This window comes from Ursus arctos, unplaced genomic scaffold (assembly GCF_023065955.2).
Source record: "Ursus arctos isolate Adak ecotype North America unplaced genomic scaffold, UrsArc2.0 scaffold_36, whole genome shotgun sequence".
In the NCBI taxonomy this organism is placed as follows: Eukaryota; Metazoa; Chordata; class Mammalia; order Carnivora; family Ursidae; genus Ursus; species Ursus arctos.
The window spans coordinates 17,520,430-17,534,533 of record NW_026623050.1 but is presented as its reverse complement, the minus strand read 5'-3'; the positions used below and the strand labels follow the sequence as shown (position 1 = coordinate 17,534,533).

The 14,104-nt window shown below is 44.1% G+C and overlaps 1 protein-coding gene across 2 annotated transcripts in view; it reads left to right on the top strand.

Moving 5' to 3' along the window:
* MYO5C (myosin VC) overlaps positions 1-12,892 on the top strand; it is a 95,810-nt gene extending 82,918 nt beyond the window's left edge. Inside the window, exons 35-41 of one of the 2 annotated variants that reach the window (XM_026518500.4) lie at positions 261-415; positions 1,993-2,082; positions 5,000-5,150; positions 5,810-6,092; positions 9,266-9,440; positions 9,858-9,938; positions 11,466-12,892. In XM_026518500.4, coding sequence (XP_026374285.2) covers positions 261-415; positions 1,993-2,082; positions 5,000-5,150; positions 5,810-6,092; positions 9,266-9,440; positions 9,858-9,938; positions 11,466-11,618 — 1,088 coding nt within the window. In that variant the 3' untranslated portion in view covers positions 11,619-12,892. Of the gene's footprint in view, positions 1-260; positions 416-1,992; positions 2,083-4,999; positions 5,151-5,809; positions 6,093-9,265; positions 9,441-9,857 lie in introns of both variants that reach the window. The other variant, XM_057306337.1, reaches the window with a different exon arrangement.
* Positions 12,893-14,104: the final 1,212 nt, after the last annotated feature.

Genomic DNA, 14,104 nt, shown 5'->3' with positions numbered 1-14,104 from the left:
GTATAACTTCTGTCTAAACTTCAGCCTTTTAAAAAAGAGAAAGTACTTTGCAGATGAGAAGTAAGAGGAACCAGTGGCACCTGTATATTTTTGCCAAGGAGAGCCAGACTGAATTCCTCCAAGAGAAAAGCTATCCCTACTATGCATTCAGGCACGGTGTCAAGTACAGAAAAGCAAATAAGGCCTGCCCCGTAGTCAGAGGCTCCTTATGGGGAGAGCTGACTCTCGGCTGTAGTGCTCACCAGCTCTTTCTGCTCCAGACTTGAAGCCTCGTGGCGTGGTGGTGAACATGATCCCGGGGCTGCCGGCTCACCTCCTGTTCATGTGCGTACGCTATGCAGACTCTGTAAATGACGCCAGCATGCTCAAGTCCCTCATGAACAGCACCATCAATGGCATCAAGCAGGTGGTTAAGGTAGGAACTGCCTTTGACATTGGCCCTTGCTATTGTGGTTCCTTTACGAACACCTAAAGGATTCATCCTTGGCCCATCCTTCATCTTGAGTCCTTGGTGAGCCACGGGATTCCTCAGACTAGTCTGAGGCCCACTCAGGGAAAGAAGCCAAGCTGCTTGGAAAAGACAATTTGGGTCAGGGTTCCCCAAGGCTAAAGATCTGCAAAAAGACCTCAAAGCCTTACCTCGAAGACTACAGCCTGGTAGCCACCACCCCCACCACTTCTACCCTTTCAGCGGGTGAGATGCCCAGCCACAAGGATTCGTTATTCGCCAGGAGTTAGGAATAGAGAATTAACATTTGTCTGCTGTTGAGTGCTTTCTGGTTGCTATATTCACGAGAGCCACCAGAGTGCTCTTGGAAGGGACCCCCAGAAATTGATGTTCTCCCGGTCCATAATTTCATTAGATGGGTTTCCTTAGGCCCCACGTGCATTGTGTCCCAGGCCATAGGCACACAGTATTGCCTCATCTTGCTGCTCTGGAATGTTTAAATATTTAGGAACTAAAAGATGCATGGCATGAGGTCTATAAATCCTTTCCCACCAGCATCTCCCATCTCAACTTCCCCAGTGACTCCCAGGCCTCTGCCTTTGTGGGTGGCCAGGGCCTGCCCCTCACCACTCCAGCGTGCAGCACGTTAAAGCAGCCCTCACTTGGCCCACATACCCAGTAGTCTCTGTGCCTTTCCATCCAGCCCCGACTGCCAAGGTGCTCACACTGGCAGGCTCCCCGGTTCCTGCAATCCAGCCCCTGCTCCAGAAAGATCACTAGTAATTCCTGTTGCTAAATCCAATGGGTTTCCCTTAGTCCTTATCCTCTTCTAGTGAACAGAAGCATTAGGTCCACCCTCTGAAACTCTCCTACTTTGTCCCTCAAATTCCAGGACTTTCCCAGTTTTCCTCTTACCTCTGACCATGGTACCTCCTTACCTTCTCCGTGCCTCTTCCCGCTGCCCCACAAGCAGGGCTGTTCTCACCAGCAGAGTCCTTGATTCCCAGCTCTTGTCCCTCCAGCCCTTTCCTTCAAGGACAGCATTCTCTCCCGTCTCAGGAGACTTTCTCAGCTGTCCTCTTGCACCAGCATCTTTCCATCCTCTGAGAGTTTGTAGCCCAGTCTCAGTCCATTGTGCAGGAGCTCAGCCACCCATTTAATTGTGTCCTGTGTATGTTACGTTATGAACGACCTTCTTCCCGATCAGAATGTGAACTCTGAAAAAGAAGGACCCAGACTCACCTTTACCGGGCATTCCTGCAGTGCCTGCTTCACATTTCATAATAAGTGACATAAGCCAGACAGAAATACTTTGCAAACCACAACCTGCTAAGTAAACGTAAGAGCTTATCATTACAGTATAAATTTAATAAAAAGTCTTCGGTGAATAAAAAAAGAATTCATTCTGATCAAAAGCCAGCAGCTGACCAAACTGGTAGGATACATCTGTTCTTGGCTCAAAGGCACCAGTAGTCACCAAATCCAACTTTGTCTTTCTTGGGGCTTTTTTGTTGATATTGTTTGTTTGTTTGTTTGTTTTCAAGGAACACGTAGACGACTTTGAAATGCTGTCTTTTTGGCTTTCCAATACGTGTCATTTCCTCAACTGCCTGAAGCAGTACAGTGGAGAAGAGGTAGGGACACTTGCCCGTTCTGTGTTCTGTGCAGACTGCTGGTCTATAACTTCCTCGTGAAGCCAGAGCTCACCACGGGGCTTGGGGACATCACCAGCTCCAGGGGTAGCCTCTGCTCCAAATAGCTTCTGCTTTCCATCTCAGCTAGGAGGCCAACTTCACATTACTGGTTGGACAGAAGTCATAGAAGACTTAGAAAGAGGCCTGGACCTTGGGCATGATATTGAGCCTCACTTTTCCTTGAGTTTTAAATCAAGGAGGTCGGGGCACCGGGGTAGCTCAGTGGGTTAGGTGTCTGCCTTCAGCTTGGGTCATCATCCCATGGTCCTGGGAATGAGCCCTGCTCAGCGGGGAGTCTGCTTCTCCCTCTCCCTCTGCCCTTCCACCCCTTCTCTCTCAAATAAAATCTTAAAAATAATAATAATAAATGGGGGCACCTGGGTGGCGCAGTCGTTAAGCATCTGCCTTCAGCTCAGGGTGTGATCCCAGCGTTCTGGGATCGAGCCCCATGTCAGGCTCTTCCGCTGGGAGCCTGCTTCTTCCTCTCCCACTCCCCCTGCTTGTGTTCCCTCTCTGGCTGGCTGTCTCTCTCTGTTAAATAAATAAAATCTTTAAAAATAATAATAATAATAATAAAAACATAAAATAATAATAATTTAAAAATAATCTACCTCAATGAGGTAGATTAGATGATTTTTAAGTTTCTGGTTGTGAAATTCTGAGGTTTTTAGTATTATGACTCTAAAACCCAACCTTTAGATCAAAGTGACTGTTCAGAGCTCTTCTCTTTGCAGGGTTCTGGTCATTCCTCCACAATCTGTACGTCCTTTGCCATTCCAGCTCTGCTCCCAAGGGGCTGACATCAGAAAGGAATTCTCCACCTTCAAGTGCTCACAGAGAAAAGTGTCATTGACCTAAAATAACAAAGTAGCTTTTAGGGTTTTCACTGCTCTCCCAAATGTTTGAACCGTTAGTGGTCCCACCAGCAGTGTATGAAGCTTCCAGTGCATATCTTCACCAACACTTGATACTGATACATTTTAATTATTTACCAATCTCATTGGTATAAAAGGATACCTTGCTGACTTAAATTGCAATTACTTGATCACTAGTGGGATGAGGAATCATTCCCTGTAGGGTCACCTGGGTGCTCAGTGTGTTGAGCATCTGACTCTGGGTTTCCACTCAGGTCATGATCTCAGGGTCAAGAGATCGAGCCCGAGTAGGGCTCTGTGCTCAGCAGGGAGTCTGTTGAAGATTCTCTCTCTCTCCCCCTCTCCCTCTGCCCTTCCCTCTGCTTGCACACACTCCCCCCCCCCCCACCTCAAATAAATAAAATAAATCTTTAAAAAAAAAAAAAAAGAAGTCACTCCACATGCTCACTGGTCATTTGGGCTTCTGTTCAAATTGCCTCCTGACATCTGTTCTCCCTTTTTTTTAGAGGTGATTGTTTTTCTTATTGATTTGTAGGAGATCTTTATATACCATGGATAAACCGTGGCTTGTCTTATAATTTTCCTTATGGAGTGTGTTGTGCACAATTTCTGAATTTTGGCTTTGGCATATCGATCCTATTCTTTTATGACATGCATTTTAGTGTCTTCAGGAAATTCTTCCCTTCCCTGAGATCATGGACTGATTCTCTTACTTTCTTCTGAACTTCTATAATTCAAATTTACAGCTCACAATTGTGCTTTCATCTCTCCAGAATTGGTGTGATTATTTATCCCACAGTGTGTGAAATAATGGTCTCATATCTTCTTCCATGTGGATAGCCAATTGTCCCAATGAAGGAAAAGTAAAATAAAATATTAGTAACCCTACTAGTACTATAGGACAAAAAGAAAAAGAAGTAAAGAAAATCCGACCGCTGACGAAAAGGAATACCAAAAGGAGCAGGGGGCAAAGCCCAGTCCACTTAAAACAAACTGGCATGTGTGAGACATTAATGAAAGAGGATGTTATTCAACACCATTTATCTTTCCACCCTTTCTTTGCCCCCTCAGCCATGTATACAGTGTTCTTTTCCCAGTCGGCATGTTTTTTTCCATTGCTATATTTTCATTTCTATTTCAATGGTTCTTTTTTCACCTCTGCCTCTAAACATTATATCCTCTTCTTAATGCTTTTTCTTTTATCTCTTTGAAATGTTGAATATATTGTATTAGTCTGGTTGTGCTGTGATCACAAAATACCCCAGACGAGAAGGCTTTTAAACCACAGAAATGTATTTTCTCACAGTTCGAGGGGCCCGCAGTCTGACACTAGGGGGCCAGCACGGCTGGTTCCTGCTGGGAGCTGTCTTCCTGGCTTGTGGCCTTCCCACAGCCTTTCCTTGCTGCACGGGTGTGGAAGGATACACACCGAGCTTCCTGGTGTCTCTTATTAAAGGGACAATAATCCTATCAGATTAGGACCTCACACTTAGGACCGCATTCGATCTGAATTGCCTGATCACAGGCCCCATCTCCAAATACAGGCACACTGGAGGAGGGGCTCCAACATATGAATTTGGGGGCATCACAAACATTGAGTCCATAGCACACATTTTAAAATATTTCAGATTGATCTATGCTCTATAATCATTAAGTCATGAATCTCATGTATTGCATGACCTCTTAGAGCTGTTTGTTTCTTTTGGTGCTTTGTAGGCTTTTTTGACGAGCTTCCGCGGGAGTTGTTTTGCAGTGTATTCTGTAGGTGCGGGGGGCACGTATCTGTAGGGTGAGGAGGCAGTATGGCGACAGTTAGTGACAGAGATTAAGCAGTACCACAAGCGTGCAGAGCTCGTTTCATACAAATCGGACACTAGGTTTTAAAGTGTAGGAGCTCATCGGAATGTCTGTAACAGAGGCAGTATTTTAATTTCCCACATGTCTGTATCATTCTAATATTTATATGCTCACATTACTTTCAGGAATTCATGAAGCTCAATAGTCCACATCAGAATAAGAATTGCTTGAACAATTTTGACCTTTCAGAATACAGACAGATTCTGAGTGATGTGGCCATACGAATATATCATCGGTTCGTTGTTGTGATGGAAAATAACATTCAACCAATAATAGGTACGAAAAGAATTGATGACCAAAAAATATTCATGTTCGCCCTGAGACCTTAAGAAAATATATCTGGTATAAGGAATGTGATTACAAAGAATGTAATTTTAAAACCAGAAAAGTTTAATTGTGTCAATGTCTACTTTTTAATTCTTTTTAATTGCTTGAAATGAGGACCTATATCGAAGTACGGGGTTCATAGTTTCCTGCCTGAATGAAAGGGAGATTCTCCTGAAGGGAAAGACTAGGGAGACCGGCTGCTACTCAGGGAGCTAATTCTAGGTTGTAACTAAGCATTTTTGAAATCTTAGAGTCCCCCTCAAATTCTTGTATACTTTCTTCAGATTTCTGAAATTTAACTACTTCAGGCTTTAAATGGTTCCAGACCATGAGTTACCCGTTAACCTGCTCCCTCTCCTGTGAAGTTGAAAGAAGAGGGACTCCAAGCCTCCAAGAGGAGCTGCTGCCCTGTTGTAAACAGCCATGCACTCGGTCCCCTTCCCCCCACGCCCCGGGGCTCCTCAATCCTTGATCCTCTTGCTTCCCGTCCACTGCTAACTCCTGCGGAAAACGTCCCACCTCCTGGAACAGACCCAGGAGAGCACTGGGAAATGTTCTCTGGTTGTCCCCACCGTGTGTGCGAGAAACGCTTGTGTTTTCCTGTCCAGTGCCAGGCATGCTGGAGTACGAGAGCCTGCAAGGCATTTCTGGCCTGAAGCCCACAGGCTTCCGGAAGCGGTCATCCAGCATAGATGACACGGACGCCTACACGATGACGTCCGTCCTGCAGCAGCTGAGTTACTTCTACAGCACCATGTGCCAGAACGGCCTGGACCCTGAGCTGGTGCGGCAGGCCGTGAAGCAGCTCTTCTTCTTGATCGGGGCCGTCACGCTGAACAGCCTCTTCCTGCGGAAAGACATGTGCTCCTGCAGAAAAGGCATGCAGATCAGGTAAAACCCAGAGCCTCCGCTCACACCCAGAGGCGGCTGGGAGACGTCCGGGGCCACACGAGGCTGCCCCCTCCGCGTGAGCTGCACTGCTGGGGTGGGGGGCGTGCAGGAGGACTCTGGGAAACGGGCAGGGCTGCGGTGGGGCGGTGCCCCGCCCCCCCCCACCTGCCCCCCACCATCACTCTGCACCAAGCTAGCTTAGCGCTCAGGCCCAGGGCCTTCCTTCAGTGGTTCAAGACTAGTAACTAGTACTTGTATATTTTAAATCCTGGCCCTGGGTGCTTATCGTATACTCAGCCGGTATATACTGACTGTCACCTCTGTGACCCGCACTGCGTGGAGGAGGGCACAGGAAATGAAAGAAAGATCAGCTTGATCCCTTCCTCTAGAACCTTAGCACAGCCAAATAACAATTTAAGGCAATTACAGTTAAGTCACAAGTGCTGCAGAGAGGAGATCGTGTCTTGCTAGAGGTGGTTTATCAGTTTTACGGATCCTTTCGAATAACCGGTTTTGGCTTTCATTGATTTTTCTCTATTTTAAAAAATTTAATTGATTTCTGTTTCTGTCTTTATTAGGTCATGTCTTCTGCTTGCTTTGGATTTATTTTGCTCTTCTTTTTCTCGTTTCTTAAGGTAGAAGCATTGGTTATTGACTTTGAGATCTCCCTTTTCTAAAGCATTTAATGCTATAAACTTCTCTCCAAGCACTGACTTTATCCCATAAATTCCGAGATGTTCTTTTTCATTTTTGTTGAATTGAAAACAGTATCTAATTTCCTTGGAGTCTTACTCTTTGACTTGTGGATTATTTAGAATTATGTTGTTTCGGGGGCGTCTGGTTGGCTCAGTCGGTTAAGCGTCTGCCTTTGGCTCAGGTCGTGATCTCAGGGTCCTGGGATGGAGCCCCGCATGGGGCTCCCTGCTCAGCAGGGAGGCTGCTTGTCTCTCTCCCTCTGCCCCTCCCCACCATTCGTGCTCTCTGTCTCTCTCTCTCTCTTTCAAGTAAATAAATAAAATCTAAAAAGCAAAAAAAGTATGTTGTTTCATTTCCAAGTATCCAGACACTTTCTTGCTACCTTTCCGTTACTGACTTCTAGTTTAATTCCATATGATCAAAGAACGTATTCTTTCCGTCACACTCTTGGAAACAGAAGATAGAATGGTCGTTGCCCAGGGCTGAGGAGAGAGGGGTTAGTTTCAAGTCTGCGAGATAAAAGAGTTCTAGGGCTCTGTTAGGTAGCATGGTGCGTACAGTTAACACCTGTGCCGTAGTTAAGATGGTAAATTTTATGTGTCTTTTATCATAATAAAAAAACAATCTCAGGGTACACCTGGGTTGCTTCCATATCTTGACTATTGTAAATAATGCTACAATAAGCATAAGGGTCCATATATCTTTTTGAATTGGTGTTTTCATTGTCTTTGGGTAAATACCCAGTAGTGGAATTACTGGATTATATTCCACCACTGAGTTTTGAGTGGGAGAATTAACATTCTCAACATCCAGATTAAGGAAGGACTGTGGCAGGATTATTAAAAGGGATAAGATGGGAAGCCCAATAGGAATCCATTGTAATAAGAAGTCAAACTAGTGGGGCAAAATTACGGTGCAAAAAAGGAGGGAAACCAGTATAAGAAATGGTATCTCACACTCATTACATCCCTATGGAATATACCAATTCAGCATTATTGTCCCAGTGTTATAATGACCCACATAGGGAGATGCTAAGTTAGAAGGTCCGAGCTAAAAATGACCTTAGAGATCACCTGGTTCAACGCTCATATTTTTAAGTTGATTTATTTAAGTAATCTCTACACCCAATGTGGAGCTCGAACCTACGACCCCGAGATCAAGAGTTGCTGCTCCCCCACCTGAGCCAGCCAGGTGCTCCCAACCTCAATTTTTAAAAACAGCTTCCTGATAAATTACATGCTGTAAATTATCCATCTGTTTGTCCATTCTGTAAACTATCTCTGTATCAGTCAATGGGTTTTCGTATATTTACAGAGTTGGGCAAACATCACCATAATGTAATTTAAAACATTTCCATCACTCCAAAGAGAAGCCTTATACCCACTAGCAGCAGCATTCTTGTCTGCTACCATATCCCACCTCCACAGTCCCCTCTCCCTCAGGCTAGGCAACCACGAATATATTTTCTTTCTCTGTAGGTTTGCTTGTTCTGGACACTTTTATAAATGGAATCATAAAATGTGTTGTCTTTTGTGACTGGCTTCTTTCGCTTAGCATAGTTGTCTAAGTTCATCCATGTGGTAGCATGTATCAGTTCCTCATTGCTTTTTATTGCTGAATAATATCCCACTGTATGGACATACCACAATTTGTGTATCCATCAGTTGGTGGACACTTTGGGTTGTTTTCATTTTTTGGCTATTATGAGTAATGCTGCAGTGAACATTTGTGCACAATTTTTTTATGTGGCTATGCTTTCAGTTCTCTTGAGTATGTATCTAACAGTGGAATTGCTGGGTCATATGGCAGTTCCATGTTTAACATTTTGAGGAACTGCCAGCCTGTTTTCCTTAGCAGCTCTACCATTTTATATTCCCACTAGCAATATATGAGGGTTCTTAACACTCTCTTTTACCCAGAGAGGTTGAGTAACTTTCCAAGCTCACACAGTAGATTGGTGGGACTAAAACCCAGGCCCCTTACCTTACAAACTTGTGATAATTAGTGACAGAATCAAGAATAAAAACCCCAGTGGACTGAATGAAAGCTTTCTACCAACTGAAAATTTTCTGCCAATTTAGGAAAAGAAATCAGTTTTTTATACCAATGTAAGGTCTTCAAATATCACTAGGATTTTTTCCTTTAGTAGATTTTCAAATCCGTTATTAAGGGTATTTTAATAGATCACTTTATAAGTTATTGAAGTCACTGCTTTTTGCTCAGATTTTCCCCAAAGTTTATAGCTGGTATAGCTCCTCACCCTAGACCATCAAGATCCTTAGAACCATGGATCATGAGAGTTGATCATTTGGTCCAAGCCCCTCATGTTACAAATGAAGAAACTGCTGGACCATGGTCCTAAGGCTCTCAGTGGACTCAGGTACCCTCTCAGGACACACTGGGGGATTCGGCACCCTCCCCTGAAGTGTTCTCAGTGGATCACCCGCTGTTCTCTGTTTCTCTGGCTTTTACTCCAGGTGCAATATCAGCTACTTAGAAGAATGGCTTAAAGATAAGAATTTGCAGAACAGCTTGGCCAAGGAAACTTTGGAACCTCTGTCTCAGGCAGCCTGGTTGCTTCAGGTCAAGAAGACCACAGACAGCGATGCCAAGGAGATCTATGAACGCTGTACCTCACTGTCTGCTGTGCAGGTGACCGGACTTGCTGAGTGTGTCCCCGACCTTCACCAACAGACCATGTGATTGGGGTCGCCCTTTCTGGCTTAGCCAGCCATAGGGTGTGTCTGAGTCTCTGTGTGCTCTTTGGGGTGCACACATATCTCCCAAGGACCACCTTCTTATCTAATAAGCACTTATTTAATACTAACTTAGGACTTAACACAAAAGTGTATATGATACATTCCCTGCCCACTGAACTCATAGATGTGTATGTAGGGGGGAGTGGGCAGGGGTGAGGAAGGAGGCCAGAGCACATGGCTCCTAGAGCCACATTACAGTATCAGGGAACTACATGTGGTTCCCAACAGTTCCCAAACCATCAGAATCATTATTTCTTGGACAGACTTGTCATTTTTCATGGTCTAACACCATCTTATGTGCTGTTTGCAGATCATAAAGATCCTTAATTCATACACACCTATAGATGACTTTGAGAAAAGAGTGACTCCATCCTTCGTTCGCAAAGTACAGGTAGGATCCTTAAGGATGTACCTTTCAATTTTTAGTATAAGAAATTCAGGGGACACCTGGGTGGCTCAGTCAGTTAAGTGTCCGACTCTTGATCTCAGCTTGGGTCTTGATCTCAGGGTTATCAGTTCAGGCCCCATATTGGGCTCCACACTCGGTGTGGAGACTACTTTGAACGAATGAATAATTGAATATTGAATTAGTGGTATAGAAATCTAAGATTAAAGCACATTTACCAAACATGCAAATGAAAGGCACTTAGCAAAAGCAGCAGTTTTCCTGTCAAAAAATGCATTTTATTTAATCTTGTAATTTTATTTTAAAAGATTTTATTTATTTATTTGAGAAAGCACAAGCGAGGGGAGAAGCAGAGGGAGAGGGAGAAGCAGGCTCCCCGCTGAGCAGGGAGCCCAACGTGGGGCTCGATCCCAGGACTCTGGGATCATGACCTGAGCCAAGGCAGACACTTAACGCACTGAGCCACCCAGGCACCCTCAGAACCCATTTTAGCCTTGGTGAGAAGGGAATGAAAACACCAAAACTGTGATTTACCTGCTATGTTCCTTCAGCGTATATTGTTTATTATTAGTCTTCTTATCAGTACTGTGCAAGGGAGCAGAGGCTGAATGGAAAAATGTGTACTCATTTTTCTCATTTTAATCCCTAAAGTTTCTTCCCCAATCAACTAAGGCATCAATTCTCAAAGTTTGGTTCAAGGAACCTGTGGGTCCTTGAGACCCTTTCAGGGGGTCTGCAAAGTCTTCCTTTTTCCAAATACATATGTATGAAGCAGACTTTTTTCCCTATACTTCAACCAAAATAACATATCACCATAGGTCGAATGCAGAAGTGGATATGAGAGATTTCACCGGTCATATTAAGTCAGACATTAAAAAGATTTACAAAACTATAAAACAATACCGCTTCCTACTAATTTTTTTTTGTTTTCAAAAATAGTTATTTTTCAACAAATGTTTACATGCCTTGGGTTTGTTCATGTTATTTTAATGAATTAATATTTTAAATTATTGTTTTAATTACTAATATGGTAAATATCAATAGTTAAACCCACATACACAAAAGCTCTTTGGGGTCCTCAATAATCTTTAAAGAATATAAAGGGGTCTTGAAACAAAAAATTTTACAAACAACTGAACTACAAAGAAGGATAACTGCTAGAAAGGTTTAATACTTCAGATCTACTCATGTTTGGGCTTAGAATTATGCCACAAGAATGGATAAGAATGGTCAACGTATCCAGTTACAGTCAGTCCATCCTGTGGGGAATTAACTTCCGAGGTGAAACAGAACAGGTAGGTAAATATTCACGACAGCTGATTGGAAATCCTGCATAGACCATCTCACCACGGGATTACGCTGTTAAAAGGCTCTTTTGTGCGTTCTCTCACGGGATTTTGGAAGATTTTCAGTGAAGGTGGAGTTGTGTTTTCCTTACTCTAGACTTGTAGATAGTTACAAAGCAGAATGCACGGGTTTCCTTATTCGTTTTTCCTCTGGTTTTACTTGCAGGCTCTCCTGAACAGCCGGGAGGATTCATCCCAGCTGATGCTGGATACAAAATATCTCTTTCAAGTTACATTTCCTTTTACCCCCTCTCCACATGCTCTGGGGATGATCCAGATCCCCAGCAGTTTTAAACTAGGCTTTCTCAATAGATTATAGCAGGAGAAAGAGAGGCAGTGTGCTTCTCCCTCAGAAGCTAAATGAAGATCAAATATGAGGGATGTAGTTTATTCATCGGAACTGGAAATGCTTTGGAATGTGGTGTAAGGAAGAACGTAAGCATTCTCCAAGATAGGCCACATCTTCTCCTGCTCCCGGTGATGGTGTCGCCACTGTCATTTCGTAAGAGTTAACACACACTAGCTGGGGTTGGAAAGGCCACGTCTGCCTTCAGAATCACGCCAGCTTTTACTGGGGTTCCTGGAAGGCCTGTGCTTTCTTCCAGGTGACTCTTGTCTAGATCTGTCTTATGACAGGGCTCCCCCCAGAGGGAGTAGGATCCGGGGACACGGTGTCTCCTGTTTTCTAACATTTGTGTGAAGCCCAAGTACACTTATGAAGCCACCAGTGGGTTCCAGGGTTGAGTCCAGGAAATAATCCCATTTGGCCACAAGGTCCTGTCAAAAGTCCTCTGACCCCATGCCTCCTGCCCGGGGTGGGCGGGGTGGGGTTCACTGACTTTTTACTAAAAATGAAAAATAATTTATAATGAAAAAATATTTATAATTTCAGACCCCTCTAGTTTTTAAGAGAATATTCAATCTGAAATGAATCATATGAAGTACTTTATGTTATATATTCTAAAACAATTATATTATTAAAATTAACTGCCATGCCATTTATCTCTCTTCTGAAAGAACATTTCTTTAAATTTTATCTGCCAGCACATTTGCCATACTTTTTCATTGTTCATACAACATCATCTTTAAAAACTAAGTTTAAAAGGCAACTTAAATGATTTTCTCTATCTTTTCAGCATTCAAATACATTCTTAAATTTTCCCATAAAAATAAATGAAGAATATGTCAGTTCCTCCTTTTGAGAAACCAGTGTTTCCCAAGTTTTATGGAAACGGACTATCCCATGTACACCCCCCTCCCTGCCCAAGCCTTCTCGTTCCTTCCTTTCAGAGCATACGATGTCATCTGACCAGCCCTGCTAGCCTGTGGCCAGTGGTCCCAGCGCTCCTCTGCACCATTCTGAGAATCCCAATAGCCCTCTGCTTCGGACAGAGTCACAGGCAGTAGCTGTGACTATAACACAGACATATATCTTAGGAATGGAAAGAAAACATGATTATGAAGCCACAGCACCCTAATACGTAATGATGCCTTTTCATATTATAAATGATTTAGTTCAGTTTGATACACTGTATAGGAAGAAATGAAAAGTAGAACTTTTAAATATTTTAATCAATAAAATAAATTACCAAATGAATTGGGTCAGGTTCTTTCTTTTCTCTTTTTTCTTTTTTTTTTTTTAAGTAGCTCCACACCCAGTGTGAGGCCCAAACTCACAACCCTGAGACCAAGACTTGAGCTGAGATCAAAAGTTGGATGCTGGGGTGCCTGGGTGGCTCAGTCATTAAGCATCTGCCTTCAGCTCAGGGCGTGATCCCAGCGTTCTGGGATCGAGTCCCGAGTCAGGCTCCTCCCTTGGGAGCCTGCTTCTTCCTCTCCCACTCCCCCTGCTCGTGTTCCCTCTCTCGCTGGCTGGCTCTGTCAAATAAATTAAATAAAATCTTTAAAAGTTGGATGCTTAACCGACTGAGTCACCCAGGTGCTCTGAGTCAGGTTCTTTTAATTGCTAGGAGATTACATTTTTCTTAGGTGCACAAGATTTATGCCTTTCTTTAAAGATTGTATACTTAAAGATGCTGGAATCTTTATAGATTCATAATATCTCGTAAAATATATATAAACATTTTTAGAGGGGAAGTAAATATGCCCTAAGTCCTGGCTCAGGCCGTGTCTCCATGGGCTCCCAGATGGTGAGAGAATGAGGGGCTATTCACAGGCACTTGGCTGGGTTTCTGACCTGTGGCCTCGTCTGTGCCCTTTCTCTGCTCCCCATCACCCTTCCTTTCCGGTTCCCATATGTCAGGGTTCATGCCTGTTTTAACACTCACCCTGGGCTATCAGCCGGTGCTATTGCCCATCTCCTCTGCTACCCTGTGAGCTCCTGGAGAGCAGGTCCACGTCTCACTCATCCCCGTGCTCATCTTAGTGCTGGCGAGACGGGACAGAGCTGCAGGAGCAAGGTCCTATTAGAGGCAGCAGGATTGGGGGCATGGGGGTTGGTCAGCCTTGGGAAGGAGCAGATCTTGTCTGGGAACAAGGAGGCCTGCAGAGGTTGAAAAATTGATGCATGGAGAAGGGGCGAGGGGCATGTCTCCCACATCTCAGTCCGTCCCACAAAGCTGAAGGTGGGAAGAACGGCCAAAATGAAGAGGTGTTGGTGGGACGAGGACTGAGCAGGCGGGAGGTGCTAATAACAGTCCCAGGTGAATGTCAGGGTTGCTCAGTGGAGTGGAGCATAGATTCATGAGGGTCCAGCCTGCCAAGGCTGCCTTCTCCAGAGGACAGAACGGAGCCCATGCAACAGGCCAACAGAGGTTCCGAGGGCATCTGCTGTGGAAGGACAGA